Here is a 20,008-nt window from a genome sequence, read left to right as displayed (position 1 = left end):
TCCATTTATCTGTCAACAGGCATTTGGGTGTTTCCACTTTTTGGCTATTGTGAATAATGCTACTATGAACACAGGTGTACAATATTTGAGTGCCTGCTTTCAATTCTTTTGGGTGTATCCCCAGTAGTGGGATTGCTAGATCATATGGTAGTTCTATTTTTAATTTTTTGAGGTACCTCCATACTGTTTTCCATAGCTGCTGCACCATTCCTGCCAACAGTGCACAGGGTTCCAATTTCTCCACATCCTTGCCAACACTCGTTATTTTATTTTCTGTTTTTTTTTATAGTAGCTATCCTAATAGGTATAAGGTGGTATCTCATTGTGCTTTTGATTGCACTTCCCTGATGATTAGTGATGTCAAGCATCTTTTCATGTGCTTGTTGGCCCATTGAGTCATTCTTTCATTAAAAATACTTATTAAGCACTTAGTGTGTGTTAGGCATTGTTCTAGATGCTGATAACACAGTGGCAAACAGCCCAGATGCTTACACTCATGATGTGTGTTTGAGTTCTACTTTCATCCTCCATCAGCTGTGATTTGATGAAACCTTTCTGTGCCTTGGTTTCCACATCTGGGCAATGGGTACCATATACAACTGCTATCAACTGAGCACTTGTGTTCCAGGCAAAATGCTAAATCTCTTTACCTGGATCCAATCCTCACAACAACCCTGTGAGATAGGTCCTATTATCTTCTTTCTGTAGGTAAGGGGACTGAAGCAAGTTGGCCTACATAATGCCAACAAGGACACAGAATAAGGAAATGGTGGAGACACTCCAAACAACAACATTATGTTTCATAGGACTCTTGGGAACACTGAATGAGTTAATCCACTTAGGAAGCACATAACACGTGTTAGATCTTAGTTGTACTACTTACTGCCTTATGGACATTTTTCCCAATTCTTTTCTTTATCCTCATTCTTTCCCCTGCTTTCCTTTGCCCGTCATGGTCTGCCTCTAATCTCCCCTTCTACTATGCTTACATTCATTCATTATTTCATTCATTCATTCAACACCCATTTCTTGAGGCCTCCTGTGTGCCAGGCCTCTTACTAGGCAATGCTAGGGACAGTGAGGGACCAGACCCCCCTCCCCTACCCCTCTCCAGGAACTCCCAGCTTGCCGAGGACAAAGAAGATCATAAATCAACATGATGCATGTTCTAGAGGCCACCCCAGAACAGGAAACTGACCCAACTCTGGTGGGAGGAGAGAGTGAGAGAGAGAGAGAGAGAGTATCTAGGGAAAACTTCCGCACAAAGGTGTCCCCTGAGCTGCCCACTGCAGGGTAAGTATCACATCAGCAAAGAATGTGAGTGGAATGTTCCACAGCATGGGAAAAGCCCTGTGGATTGGAGGAAGCTTGGAGAGTTCAGGAAATTAAACATTTCATATTTGTATTTATATTTATTTTCTCCAGCTACGTGCTAGAGGTAGTAAAACAGAAACTGGTCCCAAGGATGAGAAGATAGGTGAGGACGAGGACCTTAGGAGGGGATTTTGGGAGGGAGGTAGGGGATGAGACTGAGTGACCCTAGAGATGTACTCTGGGCCCTGACACGCCTCTGCTTGCTTCAGCCACTCCATCTCTCTCCAGAGGCTTCCACGTTCTGCGCAGGAAGACACTAGGAATCCCTCTCTAGACGCAGGACTGAAGAGACTACAACTCCCATGATCCACTGGGGCTGCTCGCCTCACAATTGGACTCAAGACTTCACACAGCCTCATGGGAAATGTAGTCCTCATCGCCCTCCGCAGCCCTTTCCCGTATACCAACGCACTTTCAGACTTCCCAACAAGTTTAGAGTCCGAAAGGCGCCTTGACGTTGTTGAAGGCAACACTCCTTTTCTTATAGAGGGGAAGCCTAAACCCAAAGTGGTTGAGTAATTTAGCCCGGGTTACAGGGTAAAGGTCCTTGTGGCCTTGTGGTGAGTGCTGGAAGGATGTTAGCCTTGGGGTTTTCCCTCCTCTCTTTTCCTTTTATTTTTGAAACAGGTGGGGAAACTGAGACCAGAGAGGTTGAAAGTTTGTCCCATATCACGAGAGGGGCTCAGGAGGCAGGACGTCTTGTCTCTCAATAAGCCCTGAGAGAAGTTTGGGGAAGGGGAGGTACTCTCTCCCTGGGGGTTGCCCCGCCCCCAACTCTGAAGTCCCCATCCCCACCACCCCATTCCCCCTCCTCCAGGATTGAAAAGAGGTGTCTGCGTGAAGATCAATCATTTCCCGGAGGACACGGACTACGACCATGACAGCGCGGAGTATCTACTCCGTACGTGAGGGTTCAGGACAGGCGGGGGTAAGGGGCGGGGTGGGGGACGCGGAGGCCAGAGAAAGGACTGGGACCCTGGCACTTGGATCGACACGCAGAGGTTAGCTTCCCAGCCAATCCAAGTCCAGATGCCAAGATCCTCTGTTTCCCTATTGGCTCAGTGGTCTCTCTCCCGCCCCCTCCTCTCACCTTGGGGCGGGCCTAGGGGGGATCCTGCGTGCTGATTGGCTGCCTTGCTCTCTTTGGCACTCGCGGCAACTCTGCGTTGTGACTGGTTGTAGATTCCGGAGCTGGGATTGGCCACTGCTTCCTGGGGCTGTGGGGCAATGTGCAGCGGGGACGTGCCACTCTCTAGAGCTGGCTGGGAAAGCCTGTGTTGCGATTGGTAGTTACCCTGAGAACGCGGCAAATCCTGAATGATGATTGGCTGCGACCTCAGCCAGGCTCAGAAATTGCAAAATCTGGTTGCCTGGGGTTTTAGAGGTGGGTGGAAAGGACTGGGGGGGGGGGGGGGGGTGAGGGAGAGAATGAAAAAGGGAGAGAGAAGGAAGAAGGAGGAAGAGAGGGTAGAGAGGAAGAGAGAGCGCAACCCAGAAAGACAGATGAAGCCAGGAATAGAGGGCAGGAAGGAAGAGCAGAGACGGAGGGAGGGAGGGAGAGGGGGAAGAGAGAAGCCCAGAAATGTAGATAAAGCCAGGCAGAAATGGGGGGGGGGGAGAGAAGAGAAACCCAGAGGATAGATGAAGCCAGGCAGAAAAGAGGGGAGAGGAGAGGGATATGGGGTGGGGACAGAGAGACCCAGAGAGATAGATGAAGTGAGGCAGAAAAGGTGAAAAGAGGTATTAAGGGATCTGATAGAGGACTCTGGAGAAAGAAAGTCTCAGCAGAGAGGAAGGGAAGGGCGAGAAAGTAAAAGAAAGGGGGGATCCATAGAAAAGTTGAGAGAAAAATAGAGGGGAGAGCGATTTAGAGAAATAAAGAGGGGAAAATGTGCCAGGAAAGAGAAAGATAGCCCGAGGAAGAAAGAAAAGGTCAAAGAAAAAGGGGCGGCGCGGGGGATAAGACCGAAAAATAGAGAAATTCTAAAAACCAAAGAGAGAATGGGGCACAAAAATTAAAACAACCAGAACACAGCCTGATGGGGAGAATTAGAGAACTAGCAAAAAAGATGCAGAGACGAGGGCAGGCAGGAGGTGCAGCGGGACGGGGGGACGGGGCGGGGGTCGCAGGGGCCGCGTGTGACCGCCCTCGCTCCTTCGCTCTGTCCCCCCTTTTCCTTTCCTTCCCCTCCTGCAGGTGTTGTCCGGGCCTCCAGCATCTTTCCCATCCTTAGCGCCATCCTGCTGCTGCTCGGGGGCGTGTGCGTGGCGGCCTCGCGCGTCTACAAGTCCAAGAGGAACATCATCCTGGGCGCAGGGATCCTGTTCGTGGCAGCAGGTGAGAGGCAGAGGGAGGGGGCGGAGTGTGTGTGTCTGCAAAACGACCGTGCCCCCAGCGCCCCCCCGGGGCCCGGAGCCTTCCTAGGCTCTTCCCAAGCTCTTCCCAAGCTCCCTAGGCCACCCGCTGGGTAAGTAGGTGTAGTCTCGGCGCCGCCTTTCCAGGACTGAGCCCGCGCAGACAGGTGTCTGGCGCTCAATCTGGGACGCCGCGCGCTCAAGTTCCAACGCCCACCGTCCCGGAGACGGAAGGGGAGGAGCTTGGGAGAGGCGGGTGGGAGCTTGAGACAGAATGGGGTCTTGAGGCTCGAGAGGCGGGGCTGGGCATTGGGGGCGGGGCCAGAAGACGAAGAAAGATTTGGAAGCCGTGCGGGAGGAGCCTGCTTCAAGGGGCGGGGCCTCATAGACAGTCGGGATCCAAGAAGGGGCTGGACCAGGGAGACTAAGCAGGCCTGTGCTCCTCGCTAGTTAAGAAGGGGTGATGCCTGAAAAAGTCAAAGAGGGAGAGGTTATGTCGTGAAGGACACAGAGAGTCAGCCTGGCTGATTTCGAGAACCTCCAGAGCTAGGGCCTAGACTAGCAGAGATACGACTGAAGACACAGGAGGCAGGGGCCCAGACCAACTCAAGAGGCATGTCTTTGAGGGGGAACACCCCCTTTCTACCCTAAATGCCTAGGGTGGGGAAATTCCAGGAGCACAACTTTTTTGAAGGGATGGAGTACAGAGAAGAGTGAGGAGGCATTTGCATATTTCAAGAGTAGGGTGTGCTTTGGGTGGGTCTAGCTCTGCAGGGCCGGGGTGTGGAGGACCTGAAAGGCGGGCCTGGCTGGACCTGGGGTAGAGGCAGGAGGCTGGCCTAGACCTGCAGGAAGCGGGCCTTGGCAAACTAGAGGTGGGGCCTAGGACAGAAGGAGGGGACCTGATGTATTAAGGGCAAATTTTAGACCAGCAGGGGAGGACCTAGAATAGATACTCAGGCTGGGATTATATCATGAAGGGAGAGTTAGATCAGCAATGGGTAGGGCCTAGAGAGTCAGCAGGATTACATCATTAATAGAGTTCAAAGGAGCAGAGGGGCGGGGCCTGAGGAAAACCCAGAATCCAGATTTATAACGTTAAGGGTGGTTAGACTAACCAGGGTAGCTCCTGGAAACTCAGGCTGAAACCATCTCATCAAGGGTGGATTTTGAACCAGTCAGGGCAGGGCCTGGACTAGCTGGGAGTGGGGCGTAGGCCGTCTAGGAGTAAGGCCTGGACCACCTGGGGAGGAGTTTAGACCAGCAGAAGCAGGGCCTTAGCTAGCTGGAATTGGGCCTAGGCCATTTGGGGGCAGAGCCCAGACCATCTTGGGGTGGGTCCCAGGCCCCTGGGGCAGGCTTTAGACCAGCAGAGGTGGGGCCTAGGCTGTCTGGGCTCAGGACCTAGGCTATCCAGAGCCCTGTCTGGCCTGTTCGGGGGCAGGGACTGGACCAACTAGGGATGGAGTTAAGACAATCTGAGGTGGGACTTGAGCCAACCAAGGTCTAGACCATCCAGGGTGGGGCCTGGACCATAGGGGTGGGGCCTAGACTAGCAGGCGGGGCTACTTGGGATTGTGGGGGCAGCCCATCCTTGGGCAAGGCCAGTACCAGCTGGGAAAGTTTTGACCATCCAGGGCAGGGCTTGGACCAGCCACACTCTGGATGGTCCAGGCTGGTGTCCGGCCCATTTGAGGTGGGTCCTAGACCACCTGGAGGTGGAGTTTAGACCACTGGGAAGTGGATCCCAGATCACCTGAGGCAGTTTAGACCAGCCAGGGCTGGGTTTAGACCAGCAGAGGTGGAGCTTGGGCTAGTTAGGAGTGGAGGGGTAGGGAACTTGCGGCTTTGGGGCCTTGGGGCCACATGTGGCCTTCTGGATCCTAGAGTGAGGCCTTTTGACCTAATCCAAATTTTACAGAACAAATCCTTTTAAAAAGGATTTGGACTCGGCTGAGGGGCTGCACTTTGGGATCTGGAGGGCCACACGTGGCCTTGAGGCTGCAGGTTCCCCAGGCCATCTTGGGTGGAGCTTAGACCAGCCACTGGCTGGGACCATCCCGGTAGGGTCGAGCCCATTCGGGGTGGGGCCTGGACGACCTAGGGGTGGAGCTTAGACCGGGGGCGGGGCCTGGGCCTTCCGGGGCCCACAGTGCAGGACCGCGGGGCGGGGGTGGGGCCAGAGCCGGGCGTGGCCTCGAGGCTCCCGTCTGCCTGTCCCGCCCAGGCCTGAGCAACATCATCGGCGTGATCGTGTACATCTCGGCCAACGCGGGGGAGCCGGGCCCGAAGCGGGACGAGGAGAAGAAAAACCACTACTCGTACGGCTGGTCCTTCTACTTCGGCGGGCTGTCGTTCATCCTGGCCGAGGTGATCGGCGTGCTCGCCGTCAACATCTACATCGAGCGCAGCCGCGAGGCGCACTGCCAGTCTCGCTCGGACCTGCTCAAGGCCGGCGGGGGCGCGGGCGGCAGTGGCGGGAGCGGCCCCTCGGCCATCCTCCGTCTGCCCAGTTACCGCTTCCGCTACCGCCGCCGCTCCCGCTCTAGCTCCCGCTCCAGCGAGCCGTCGCCGTCGCGGGACGCGTCTCCCGGCGGCCCCGGGGGCCCGGGCTTCGCCTCCACGGACATCTCCATGTACACGCTCAGCCGCGATCCGTCCAAGGGCAGCGTGGCCGCCGGCCTGGCGAGCGCCGGCGGCGGCGGCGGCGTGGGGGCTTACGGAGGCGCGGCTGGGGGCGCGGGGGGTGGCGGCGGGGGCGCGGGCGCTGAGCGGGACCGCGGGGGGGCGTCCGGCTTCCTCACGCTGCACAACGCCTTTCCCAAGGAGGCGGGCGGAGGCGTGACGGTCACGGTCACCGGGCCGCCCGCCGCGCCCGCGCCCGCGCCCCCCGCGCCCGCCGCGCCAGCCCCTGGGACCCTGGCCAAGGAGGCCGCCGCCTCCAACACCAACACGCTCAACAGGAAAACCACGCCGGTGTAGGGGCGCGGCGCGGGGAGCTGAGGGGGGCGTGTCCGGGGCGCGTGCGCGGGCGCGCGTGCAACGAGGCTGCCGGGGTCGGGGGCGCCCCCGCTCTTCCCCGTGAGCGCGCTGGAGACTGCTTGGCCCTCCCCCGCACCCCGTCCCCAACCCCGGGCGTGGGGGAGCGCCCCCCACCCTCCGAAGCAGGGACCCTGAGCGAGGGGAAAGGGAACGGAGGGGGCCTTTGTGAGGGAGCGTCGTGTTTTATTTTTCTGTGGGATTTAGGGGGAGGGGGGAGGGCCATGGTGTTTTTTGCAGTTTTGAGATGTTTTTCTTTTTAATGTTTTGCTGTGTGCATGTGGGGGCGGGGCGGGGGAGGGGAGGGAGGGACTCCCAGCCCAGCCCAGCCCAGCCCAGCCCAACTCCTGGAGAGGGGCCCATAACACACGAATACGTAGTTACACCTACAAACTATATATAGGCTCTATATAAAGAGACAGAAGGATTAAGAGAAGAGATGCAGAAAGGTAGGGAGAAATGGGATGGACACAGGCATTCATTCGTTTTTTTTTTCATTCATTATTCCACAAGGGTTTATTAAGCACGTGCTGTGTGCCAGGCGCTGGTACATAAGAAGGCCCTGGGGAAGGGGACATAAACACAGGCACAGAAAGGGATTCATTCATTCATTACTGGCAATTTATTTGTGTGCTTAAATGCTAGGCATTGTATCCAAGGCTGAGCATACAGAAGGGAGGAAAACAGGGTCCCCAACTTTATCATAGAGTTTACATCTTTTGCACGAGACAAGCGTTAATCGGAGAATCATATACAAACACAATAAATTACAGTTAGGATATAGGAGAAAACTGAGATACTAGGAAATGCTCCATCAGGGGGGCTTAACCCAGTTTTAGAGGACATGCTTTTAGCTGACACGGAAAGGATGACAGGGCTGGCAGGTGGAGCTGGGGGCAGGGAAGTACACAGGCAATGCAGCATATACAAAGGCCCTGGGGGCAGGAAGGAGCTTCCAGAGGGGGCTGAAGTGTAATGACCTGGTGTGGCTGCAACAAAATGAGACTGGAGACACACACAGGGCCAGACTGTGACTTGTAGGTTAGGTTAGGAGTTTGGATTTTATTCGAAGGGTGGCGGGTGCCATGGAATGAGTTAGAGCACAAGCGTAAGTGAATGGTGCTCAAAGGGAAGACAGGAACTCAGAGATAAGAGTAGGAGGCAGAGGTGCACTGACATACAGAATCAAACTCAGGCACTGGCCCTTGAATTGCACTCTCTCGAAGGAGGAAGCACATGCTTACACAAATACCGAAGTCCAGGTGTGGTGTCCGGTGTGCAGGAGAAGCCTGGGACTTAGAGATTCATGTTTCACTCACTCATTAATTCAGCCATTCGCCCATGAACATTTCTGAGCATCTGCTAACATACCAGCCAATGTTAGGATCTAGGTCCCCAGAGGTGAAACAGACCCTCACCCTGCTCTCAAGGAGCCAGTAGGCATCAAAAACTGCAGTCCAGGCAGGACAATTAGTCCTGTAACAGTGACCACAATGGGCACCATGGAATAGAGGGCAGAGTGACCAACTGCTAGGAGTGGGCGATGCTCAGAGGAAGCTTCCTAGGGAACATGATGCCCAGTCTGGGTCTTAAAAGGATGAGTAAGTGTCTGCCAGGTGATGAAGAGGATGAGGAAGGCTTTCCAGGCAAAAGAAGGACTTAGGCAAGAACATGGGGAAGGGAAGTGAAACAGCGTGATGTATTGGGGACAATATTAATAGTTCTGGGACGCTGATGTATGGGAGTAGGGGCGGGAGGGCTGGAAAAGTAGCTACAAGCCAGGGTCTAAAGGTCCTGGGTTTGGGACTTGATTCTAACGGCAGCAGGGCAGGATGGCAGTTGAGCTGAGGCAACTGTCTCACTCAGCTGAGCTTGGCACAAGCCAGGGGTGTATAAATGACTTTGATCCTGCCCTGCCCTCACAGGGCTCCCATATGGTGCGAAGACACCTATAGACAGAGACAGTGCAAAGAAGGAAGTGGGGAGTGATGGTGCCCCCCTGCCAGGGTCTTCGCAAGCCTTCATCTTGGGAAGATGGGGCAGCAGAGAGGGCTGGAACTGAGGAGGGACCAGATAAGAGCTGGATGTTCCAAATTTCCCTCCGGGCTGTATGTGGAAGGACCAGGAAGGGGGTGAGACTGGATGGAGGTCAGGGGCCCTGGGGAGAATTGTGGGGGGAGTTTCAGGGAGGGACGCTGGAAATGTAGGGAAAAGAATATAAGTGAGGGAGATGGAGGACTGAGTGTAGGGAGGAGGAGACGGAGAGGAAGGGGACAGGAGTTAAAAGAGACAAATTTGGCAATGGATTTTCTTTGCTGGACGAGGGAGACGGAACTGGTTGGGGCAGAGTGGATTCTAGAGTCCAAAGGCTAAACATGGTGCAAGAGTGATGGAGGGTGGGCAGGAGGAAGAGAGAGGTGGAGAGGAGAGGATGGCAGAAGACACCAAAACTAGTTGAGTCACAAAGACAGAAAAAGTCAAAAGACACAGGAAGCTGATCGAGAGAGGAGAAAAAAGGGGCAGGAGAGAGATAGACAAAAGATGCACAGATTGGAAGAGAGACGTCTCAGAGATACCAAAAAACAAGAACCCCACAAAGATAGATAAACCACAGAGAGAGAGAGAGGAGAGGGGTCTAAACCACAGAGGAAGATTCAGAGATATGCACAAAAAGAAATGTGGCGATTAAGTATAGCGTTGAGGAATGATCCATGTCTTGTTGTTTTTTTTTTTTTTCAGTATTCAAGAAATATTTTTTGAGCGCCAACCTGTTCTAGACCCAGTCTAGGCCCCAGGAATGTGGTGGTGAACAGACGGACAAGGTCCTGCTCTCCTGGGACTCACAGGAGAGACAAACAATAAATAATAAGATCATTTCAGTGACTGAAAAGTGCTTTAAAAATTAAGCAGAGCGTGGGAACAGAATGGCAGCAAGGCTGACTTTAGATAAGGTGCTTCCAGAAGACCTCGCGTCCTTTGGGGAGATTGTGAGAAAGAAAGAGAGGTGAGAAAATCTGGGGACAAGCATTCCACCCACCAGAGGCAGCACAAAAGCCTGAGGAGTAACAGGTTTTGGAGGAGGCTGTGGGGTGAGCAAATGTGTGAATCAGAAGCACAGCATGGGGCTGACCAGGCAGCCCTGAGAAGAAATCCAAATTTTATTCTAGATCCGAAAGGAAGTCCTTAAAGGGTTTTGAGCCATGATCCTGTTTTTATTTAAACAAAGTAACAGCAGAATCCCTTTGCTGTGCTGAGGATAGACTTCAGGAGTCCGAAGGGGACGCAAAGAGTTAGGGGGCTGTTGTCCTCTTCCAGTTGAGGCTGCAGGTGGCTTGGACCAAGGTGGAGTTAGTGAGATGAAGGGAAACGGAAGGACAGGTGTGGGACTGTGGAGGTGGAGCCTGCAGTGGTGGTGAATTGGGTGTCATGGGGGAGGCGATGAGAAACCAAGGTGAGGTGAAGAGAGGAATTCTTCAAATTGGGCTTGTGCATCTTGGGATGGTGCTTCTGTGTATTGTGGCCAGGAAGGGGAAACTGGGATAAGGAAATGGGATTTAGGTGGGAGGAACCAAGGGTTCTCTTTTGGATGTGTTGAGTTGGAGATGCTGGTGGGAAATTAAGTTGGGGTATCAAGTAGCCAGTTGGATACGTGAGACCAGAGCTTGGGGGAGAGGTCATGGTTAGAAAATAAGTTTTGGAAACATCAGTGTATAGGAGACATTTAAAGTCACAGGACTGGGTGAGGTCACCTAGCAGGTGAGTGCAGACAGAGAGGTGACCCTGGCCAGAGCCACGGGGGCATCTGCATGGGGGTGGTTGGAGAGGATGTAGCAAAGGGAGTTAAGAAGGAGTGACTTGAGAGGCAGGCCAAATCCAGGAGAGTCGCAGAGGACAAGAGCACAAAAGTGTTTCAAGAAGGGTTGGAGGCGGCCAGCTGAGCCGAATGCTGCTGAGAGGTAGAGAGGTCCTGAGAGCAGAGTGACCCCTGGGTTTGATGACACGGAGGTGGCTGAAGATCTTGATAAGAGGTCATTTCAGTGCAGTGGTGGGGATGGGAGCCCTACTGGAGTGAAGGGGAGAGAGAATGTGGGGGGAAGATGGAGGGAAAGGGAATCTAGGCAAATCTAGGCAATTTAGGGGGTGGGTTATGAAAGTGACACAGAAAGGAAGAGAGGGGGATGCAGACAGGGAGATGGAAGAGAAAAATATGCCCTGCAGTTAGAGAGCTGCTATGGCAGGCAGGATCCAGAGAGATGGGGAGGCCCAGAAGGGGAAGACAACTTCAGGGGCAGGGAAGAGGTGATGCTCTAAGACAGGCACGGGTGACCCCATGGCCAGGGCTGCCTGGCCCAGCTCCTATTTCCTGCTGCTGCCAGCACCAGGCATGCACTGGGGTTCTCGCTCCAGATCCTGTCAAGTGCTGGGAAGCCCCAGTGAGGTGAAAGGAAAGAACAGGTTTCCTTCATTCATTTTCAGAAATGAACATTCATTCAGTCCTCATTCAGGACTTTCCAGTGCCAGCTCCTGTAAGCCTCTGCCCTGTCTCTGCTGGTGGAGGGGACACAGGTAACAACAGGAACAGAGTGAGGTGTGCTCCAGTGGGGGCAGGCAGGCATTCAGGAAACACAGCAGGTGCCTTCCTGAGCTTGGGAGAGGGTGTCTGTGTGTCATCACCTCACTCCATCTGGTCATTCCTTTGCTCAATCATTCATTCAAGTCACCTGATTCACATTTTCTAAGGCTGCCTGTGTACCTGGCCTTTTGAATTCCTCCTGTATACTTGGCTGGCCCCTGCCCCAGTCTGGTCGAAGAGCGGGACACAGACACAGACAATCACATCCCAGGGAAACGTGTGCTCCAATAGAAAAGTCCAGAACAGGGGTGGACACAGAGGGCCAGAGTGCTCCAGAGCCCTGCTCAGGTGGGGCACCAGGCCTGCCTGGAGCAGCTAACCAGAAGGAGTTGGAGAAAGGTGGGTCCCACCTGTGCTGTCTGCAGAAGGGCTGAGGGAGGGGGTGAGGGGTTGAAGATCAGGCCCTGCTGCCATGCCACATGGCTGTCCCCTGTCCCTGCCCCTGGGGGAGCTGAAACTGCATGGAAGGTCCCCTGGGGGTGCCCCATCTAATAAACTCGATGAAGAGGACTGCTGCTCTGGTTCTCGGCGCCCTTGACAGCCAGCCCCTCCCTGGGGTGGGCCATTTCTACCTGGGGGGGGCGGCGGGGGGGTTAAGGACTCCAACATGGGTATAGGTCCTTCTATTCCTCAAGGCTCCTCCCCTAGGCCCAGAAATCTGGACCCCCCAGCCCCTCCTCCTTCAGACCTAGGGATCCCCCCAGCCCCTCCTCCCTCAGACCCAGGGATCCCCTCAGGCCCTCCTCCCTCAGACCCAGGGGTCCCCCCCCCGCAGCTCCTCCTCCCTCAGACCAGGGGTCCAGGCCCCCAGCCCCCTCCTTAATCAAGACCCAGGAGACCCGGTTCCAGGTCCTCCTTCCCTCAGATCCAGGGGTCCAGGCCCCCAGCCCCCTCCTCCCGGGGAACCCAGCAGTTCAGGTTGGCTGCCCCGCCCCCTCTCTCGCCCGCCGGGCGATTCTGGAGCTGGGACTCTCAGCCCCCGCCCTTGCCCCTTAAGGGAAGTCCCTTCAGCTCGGGCCTTTTCAGGACCCGGCCCCAGCCCCTCCTCCCCGGGCGGCCTCCTTCCTCCCCTCTCGTCCCCTTAAAATACCCGGGATCCCTATGGCAACAGGCGCCAGGCGACAGGTGCGGGTGTTATTTACGGGTCGAGCCCAAAATAGCCCGGGAGGGTGAAGGGGGTGGGCGGAGGGGGGCGAGGCCCGGAGAGCGCGGAGGGGCCAGTCCGGCGGGCGAGCGGGCGCTGGCGAGCAGAGCCGGACGGTTCGGAGGCGTCGCGGAGCTGGGGGCGGCGCGGCGCGGAGGCAGGAGAGCGAGAGGGGCCCCTGCCCAGGACACCGGGGTGGGAGGCCCGAGGGGAGGGCCCGGCCTGGAGCTGAGTCTGGAGCGGTCCAGGCCCGGCAGGCCCTGGGAGCCCGGGGGAAGGGGACGGAGTGATCCCGAAGTGACTCAAAGTCTCTTTCTGGTGCCAGTTGTCCTTTGAACCCTGGGAGTACTTTCTGTCCCTTGGTCTGAGCCCCAGTGGGGGCCCCAGGTCCCTTCTGAGCCGTAGGGGCTACTCGGCCTCCTTTTCTGGACTCCACTGTGTCGCTCAGCCTTAGTACCGACCTTCTCTGATCTCTTGTCTGAATGGCTGGAGAGGCCCCCCAACCCCTTTTCCTGAACTCCAGCCGGACCCCAGTACTCCCCTGAACCCCCACCAGGACTCTGCTGTTCCCCTGCTGTGAAGGCTGGGATCCCACTGCCTCCCCGAGACCGGGGAGAATTCTGCCCTCCCTTTCTGAGCTCCCGTGGGGGACCCCAGTTTTCTTTTACTGAATCCCAAAGGGGACCCAAGTTCTCTTTCCTCAAACTGAGCCTAAAGAAACTCAATCCACGTCTGCTTTCAAACTCAAGTCCCCTTCCTGGGCACCCCAAACTCTGAGCCCTAGTGGGGTGCTCCCATCCCTTCCCTCAGGAAAACCAGTTTCCCTTTTGTTTATCCTCCCAGTGGGGACCCAGGGCAGCCCCTCAGAGCTTCATCAGGAACCCAGTTCTTCTCCAGAGCCCTCAGGACCCCCTCTGGGGACCCAGGCTCTATCTCTGGGCCTCAGGAGGCCTTGCTTTTTCTCTGGGCCCCATTTTCTTTGCTGAGTTCTTGAGGGTACCCCAGGCCCTCCTCTGAACCTCAGGCGTACCCAGCTCGGGGATCTAGTTTTTTCTTTTCTAAATCCCAGAGGCGACCCCGACTTTCTCAGCTGAGGTTCCAGAGTGGACTGGGCTCTTCCTCTTTAATAATCCAGGGAGACGCAGGTCCTCCCCGCTCCAAGACCCCAGGCCGCTCCCCGCTCCCGCCCCCAAGACCCCTGCTCAGCTCTGCTTCCTCCGAACCTGCCCTGTGCCCCGTCAAGGCGATAAGGACGATGATGTGGTCCAACTTCTTCATGCAAGAGGAGATCCGGCGGCGGGGGGCCGCGGGCCTTCGGAGGGGTCGCGGGCAGCAGGGGTCCTGGCTGACGCCGGAGCGCGAGGGGAAGATCAAGCTGGCGTTGCTACTGACCACCGTGGGCGCCACTCTGGCGGTGCTGTCCGTGGGCACCGAGTTCTGGGTTGAACTCAACACCTACAAGGCCAACGGCAGCGCCGTCTGCGACGCTGCCCACCTGGGGCTGTGGAAGGTGTGCACCAAGCGACTGTGGCAGGCTGACGTGCCCGTGGGCAGAGAGACCTGCGGCCCCGCGGAGCTGCCCGGAGGTGAGAGGCCGCTGCCCTGATCCAGGGCTTGTGTCCCGCAAACAGAGGGTGAGAGAGAGGGGCCCGTGTTCTGAGAAAACTGTGCCCGAGAAACAGCCTGTGCCCCCAGAGAAAGCCTGAGCCCCAAGGAGAGAGCTGGCATCCCTAGAAAGACCCTTCGCTCACATCAACCTCTGCTTCCAGAAAGTGTTAGAGAGAGAGAGGGAAGGGAGAGGGCTAGCCCCCAGACATAGCCTGTCTCCCTAACTGGCCTGTCCCGGGGAACCTGTGGCTTAGAGCTTGTCTTCCAGCTACTGCCTATACCCTAAAACCAACCTGTACCCCAGCTACAGCCTGTGGCCCCAGAAAACCTGTGCTTCCATGTAATCTGTGCCTTCGAACTTGTCCTCGAGCTATAGCCTCTGCCCCAGGTATGGCTATGCCCCTAGACCAGCCTGAGCCCCTAGACTAGCATGGACTCCCAGGCCTTCCTGTACCCCAAGACCAGCCAGTGTCTCAGGCCAGGCTGTGACTTCAGACCAGTCTGTATCCCTCGACTATTCTGTGTGCCAAAGAGAGCCTGGGCCCCCACCTACAGCCTGTATTCCCAGACCATGCTGTGTGCCAAAGAGAGCCTGGGCCCCAAGGCCATCCTGTGCTCCCCAACTACCCTGTACCCCCAGACCAAACTATGTCCTCAGTTATAGCCTCTGCCCCTAGACCAGCCTGTACCCCCAGACCAGTCTGTGCTCCCAGATCATTCTATGACTGTCCCAAAACCCTGCTCGTAATACAGCCAGTGTTCCCAGGCATTACTGGGTGCCCCTAGAGCAGCCTCCACAGAGCCTATGTCCCTAGATAAACCTTGCCTGTGTCCCCAGACCCAGCTTGTTTTTCCAGACACAGCTGGTACCCTCAGACAGCATGTACCAGCACCAGAGAGCCTGCATCCTCCAGAAATGCCTGCACCCACTGGGGCAGCCTGTGCCCCTGTGTCTGTGCCCACGGACAGCCTGTGACTGTAGAGAGACAGTCTGGGTTCCTGGTGTCAGCTTGCTCTTCCCACCCTGGATATAGCCTGCACTCCCATCCTGTGAGCCCTGGGAAGACAGACCACCATAACGCCCACCCATAGGGAGAATCTATGCCTGTTCCCCACCCACCAATGCCACCAAATGAAGCTCCCAGCATCCCAGGGCAGACATATGTCATCTCTGACAGGACATGCCACGCCTTGTACTTACACCACTGGGACATTCTATACCCCTTGGGAACTGGATGAAACCTCATTCTACCTCTACTGACCCAAGGGAAGTATCTGACACTCCTCATAGCCCATTCAGCCTGTCATATATTTGATCACCCATATGAGATCTCTCACACTCTTTACTCTCCAAAGAGTGTCGTATAATCTTCAGTGCCCCTTAGAGAGTATCTCCTATTTTTCTGGGCTCTAGATGGGGTTTCCCCGTCCTTCACTTCTCCATGTGTGATATCTTACATCCATAGTGCCCCAGATAGGATGTTCCAAGCCCTTAGTAACACGAACCATGCCAGGCACCACTTGCTGTCTGAGCTGCCCACCCAGTGTCCAAATGGGCTGTCCTAAACACTTTACTTCTGCAGATGGGCTACCTTTGGCCCCTCGGGATCCCAAATAGGATGATCCCAAACTTTTGCAAAATAGATGCCCTGGTAATAAAAATATTAGACGCTTATGTAGTGCCCGGTTCTGTTCTAAATACTTTACATGCATTAACTCATTTACCATCATAGAAACCCCATGAATAGTTATTATCACCCCCATTCTACAGAAGAGAAAAGAGAGGAGAAAGAAATTTCAGTCGCTCAGTCTGTGCACCCAGGCTAGTGATTTGGGATTTGAACCCTGGTTGTCTCTGTTCTTAACTACATTATATCACATCTCACTAGTCCATAAAGAGGTCCCAAGGGTCCTTGCTGCACTGGAGGGAATGTCGATCCCACCTCACTGCATAATATGGGGTCTTTCACATCCCTCGCTATCCCGTCTAGTGGTCAGAAAGAACTTGAGTCTTCTTACAGGGCTGTTACCACCATCCCACAATCCCAGCCCCCCAGAGGGCATCTCACCATCTTCATTGTCTCAGAGAAGCATCCCACACTTCTCACTGCCCATCAAAAGACATCCCATATCTCCCTTGGCTGCAAGGGGGGTGACGCATACCCTATACTTTTCCAGATGGGATATGCCGTATCCTCTGGGGTCAAGAGACAGGATATCCTAAATCACAAGTAGCCAAAATGAGATGCCTGACACCCCACACTGTCCAAGAAGGGACTTCTCACACTTCCCTCGTGGAAGGAGACCATGTTTCCCCCACTGACTGCCGCAAAGAACATCCTTATCCTTCGCTTTGTGACGTTGAGCATCCTTTACCTCTTGCTGCTGCAGGGTAAGAACTTACACCTCCCACTACTCCTGACCAGACATCTGGCTCCCTCCTCCTTCCTTCTAGGTGCCAGGTGGAGTGTCCCACACCACCTCACCTGGCTCAGGGATTTATCTCTTGTCCCTGAATGTCCTCTTTCAATTTGGACAGTTTCTGTTCCACTTCTCCAGACTGCCTAGCTCCTCTCCTATTTTTCTTTACATCTTTTGTTCTCTACCCCTTTGCCCCTTTCTGTGCCTCAGTTTTCCCATCTTTAGAATAGGAAAGTAGGTTGGACTAGGTGGGTGAATTCTGAGGGAAGTTCTGCCTCTAAAATGCAGTTTAGAAAGTGCCTTAAAAAAGTTTAGGGTTTCTTGGACCTCAAGTACATGAAGTTGAATGAATCATACTCATCAGTTTATGTCACAAAATCATTATCAGCCTTTGCAAAATCCTTCTTGTGCTTTGTTTTATGTTATTTTTTTCATTATTTCCTAACTCATTGCTTTGATACGTTTGATATATATTCATGGATATATGTTTTGACTTGGCAAATATATAGTATTATATGTATGTGTTTTGTATACATGAGATCATGCTATAGGTTTTGTCCTGTTTTTGAATTTTTTCCTCTTGCTGCCTTGTCTGTTTTTGTATTTTTAATTAAATTACTATTATTATTATTATTTTTTTGCTCAACACTGTATTTCTCAAATCTCCCCACTTTGGTTTATGTTATTCCAGTTCATGGCTTTTATGTCCTGGAGAGGTTTTCACAGGGAGCAGCCACCACGTTTACTTGTCTGTTCTCCTGGAGAGGGCACCGAAGTTGATTTTGACTCCCTGTTGTCTATAAACAATGCTGCAGTGAACATCTACATATATGTTCCTGTATGTTTTTTTTCCCAGATGTATGCCCAAGAATGAAATTGTTGAGTCATAGGGTCGTTTTATAAAATATCTCAGAGTGCCTTCCCAAAACACTAATACCGGTTTACACTCCCAGCTGTTTCCTCTTATCCTCCCAAATGCTTGATACCACCCTTTTAATATCTGCCAATCTAATTTATCAGAAGTGGTACCTCCCTGCTGATTCAAGCTGCATTTTTGTGATCCCTGGTGAAGGGGAGCATCTCTTCGTGTACTTGGGTTGGGGGTTACCCAGACTTTCTCTTCTCTGAATTCCCACTTACGCTTTGCTGGTTTTTCAGCTGGGTTACCCCTCTCTTCTTGCTAATCTGCGGGCGCTCTTTGTGTATTCTAGATAGGAGTCCATTTTCAGATGAGAATCTTTTCTGAGCCTCTTAACTTTCTGTTTCCTGTATCTTGGTGTCCTTTGTTGAATAAAGTGATTATCCATTTCTAATCCCACTTGACCCTCAACAATCCCATACAAAGAGGTCAGGAAAAAGATTATCTCATTTTAAAGGGGAAGAATCAGAGGCCCAGAGAGGTTAAGTGCCCACTCAAGGCCACACATCTGGACCTCACAGCTCCAGGTTGGAATCCCAGCTCCTGGATGGTGATGTGGCAGCAGGTAGCTTTTCCATCTCTGAGCATCATTTTTCTCCTCTATATATCCAGGGTGCTGATGTCCTAGTTTTAGGTTTTTGTGAGCCATGTTAAGGGTCCAGCCCTGAGCTTATACAGGGGATCTCGTATTATCACCTCCTCTTTTCTGTCTTCTGCTCTCACAGAAGCAAACTGCACGTATTTTAAATTCTTCACCACGGGGGAGAATGCACGCATCTTCCAGAGAACCACAAAGAAAGGTGAGAATTTTCCTGCCTATGGTGGGTGAGGGGTGGAGGGTATGCTGACCATGCTAGAGGAGTGAGGGTTTTATTTTTTTTGAGACAGAGTCTCGCTCTGTTGCCCAGGCTAGAGGGGAGGAGTGAGTTTTTGACTACACTGTCCCTTCCTCTGCTTTACCCTAGGATGAGCTTGGCTTCTGTAATCTGCAGATGTCCCATCTCTGGGGAGTGGTGGCAGGAGAGTCAATAATGGGGACATGGTTCTCCAAAGCCCTGTGCCTGACAATCTTAGGTTTGCCTGTGCTACATACTATAACTTTGGGCAAGTCACAGCCCTTCTCTGTGACAGCATGCTAACATCTCACAAATGTGCACTTACCACATGCAGAGCACAGCACTGGGAGTTCATTTATAAGCTCTCCAGTCTTTTCTATAACCCTGCAGGGCAGGGGTTTGATCTTCATCTTCCAGATGAGAAAATGGAAGTCCAGAAAGGGTTCAAATAATTTTTCCCAAGAAGTGGCAGAGACAGGGGCAGGATTCGAACTCAAACAATTCTGACTCAAGACTCTTCTGTGAAAATGGAAACCTTCTACATCTGCCCTGATCCGTGCAGTAGCCACTGGCCACACGTGGCTACTGAGCACTTGGAATGTGGCTGGTGTGTTGAAGGAACTGAGTTTTAAATTTTATTTAATTTAAATCAATTTAGAATTAAGAGGCCACATGTGGCTAGTGGCTACTGTACTAGACAGTGAAGCTCTGAAGACTTGCCCTTTCAACTCTAACCACAAGACTCTCCATCACCCCAGTGCCTCTGTGTCCCCGCCAGTAAAGGAATTGTGATCATGTCATGAATCTTATCTGGTCTTTATAAAGATTTAACGAGATGATGCAGCCAAAATGCTCTGTGTGGAGCCTGGGACGTAGTGGGTCCTCAATAAATGGAGGTTCTTTGCCTTCCCCTTTCTCTCTTGCCTTTGTGCTATGTGAGGTTGGGCCAGCCACTGTGTGCCTCTGGGGTAGTGAAATAACCCTGGTGCACACGTATGGAACACCTACTATGTGCCAAGCACCACACTGGGCAATCACTTTATGTATGTGATTTCTAATCCTTACAACAGCCCAATCAGATAGAGATTTCCTTCCTGATTTTCCAGAGGAGGAAACTGAGGCCGAGAGGGGTTCAGTGACTTGACCAGAATCTTCCACCTAGGAATTGGCTGGGGAGGATTCTGCCTTGGATTACTCCACTATAACACGCCACCTTTGCCATTGTCTCCCACACGCCCCACTGCCTCAGTTTCCTTACCTGTAAACGAATGGTGACCAGATCATAAGTAATGATTAGTAATTCCCATCTGTTTCTAATCCTGGTTCTGTCCCCTTTTTGCTCTGTGTCCTTAGGCAAATAACTGACCCTCTCTGAGTCTCAGTTCCTTAAATAGTATAAGTAAAATGTTGGGCTGGGTGATCTGCTTGAATATTCATTCCTCTCCAGTCCTGAATTGTACATCTTCCTGGTTCTAAGTCCCTGTAGATGAGTCCTCCCCTTTCCCTACATCCCACGTGCTTTGCTTCTTCCCTCTCCCCTCCTTACAGAAGTGAATCTGGCAGCTGCAGTGATAGCAGTGCTGGGCCTCGCAGTCATGGCCTTGGGATGCCTCTCTGTCATCATGGTGCTCAGGAAAGGTGCAGAGTTCCTGCTCCGAGTTGGAGCTGTCTGCTTTGGC

The 20,008-nt window shown here is 53.5% G+C and overlaps 1 protein-coding gene across 1 annotated transcript in view; it reads right to left on the bottom strand.

The window, feature by feature from the left end:
* LOC138374230 (NACHT, LRR and PYD domains-containing protein 7-like) overlaps positions 1-20,008 on the bottom strand; it is a 672,516-nt gene that overhangs the window by 113,633 nt on the left and 538,875 nt on the right. Inside the window, 1 exon segment of the mRNA XM_069456942.1 lies at positions 16,296-16,317. Within this exon segment, the coding sequence (XP_069313043.1) occupies positions 16,296-16,317 (22 nt within the window).

The sequence above is a fragment of the Eulemur rufifrons genome, chromosome 24 (assembly GCF_041146395.1).
Source record: "Eulemur rufifrons isolate Redbay chromosome 24, OSU_ERuf_1, whole genome shotgun sequence".
NCBI lineage: Eukaryota > Metazoa > Chordata > Mammalia > Primates > Lemuridae > Eulemur > Eulemur rufifrons.
The sequence above is the reverse complement of the archived record's forward strand: the minus strand, read 5'-3'. Positions and strand labels throughout refer to the sequence as shown.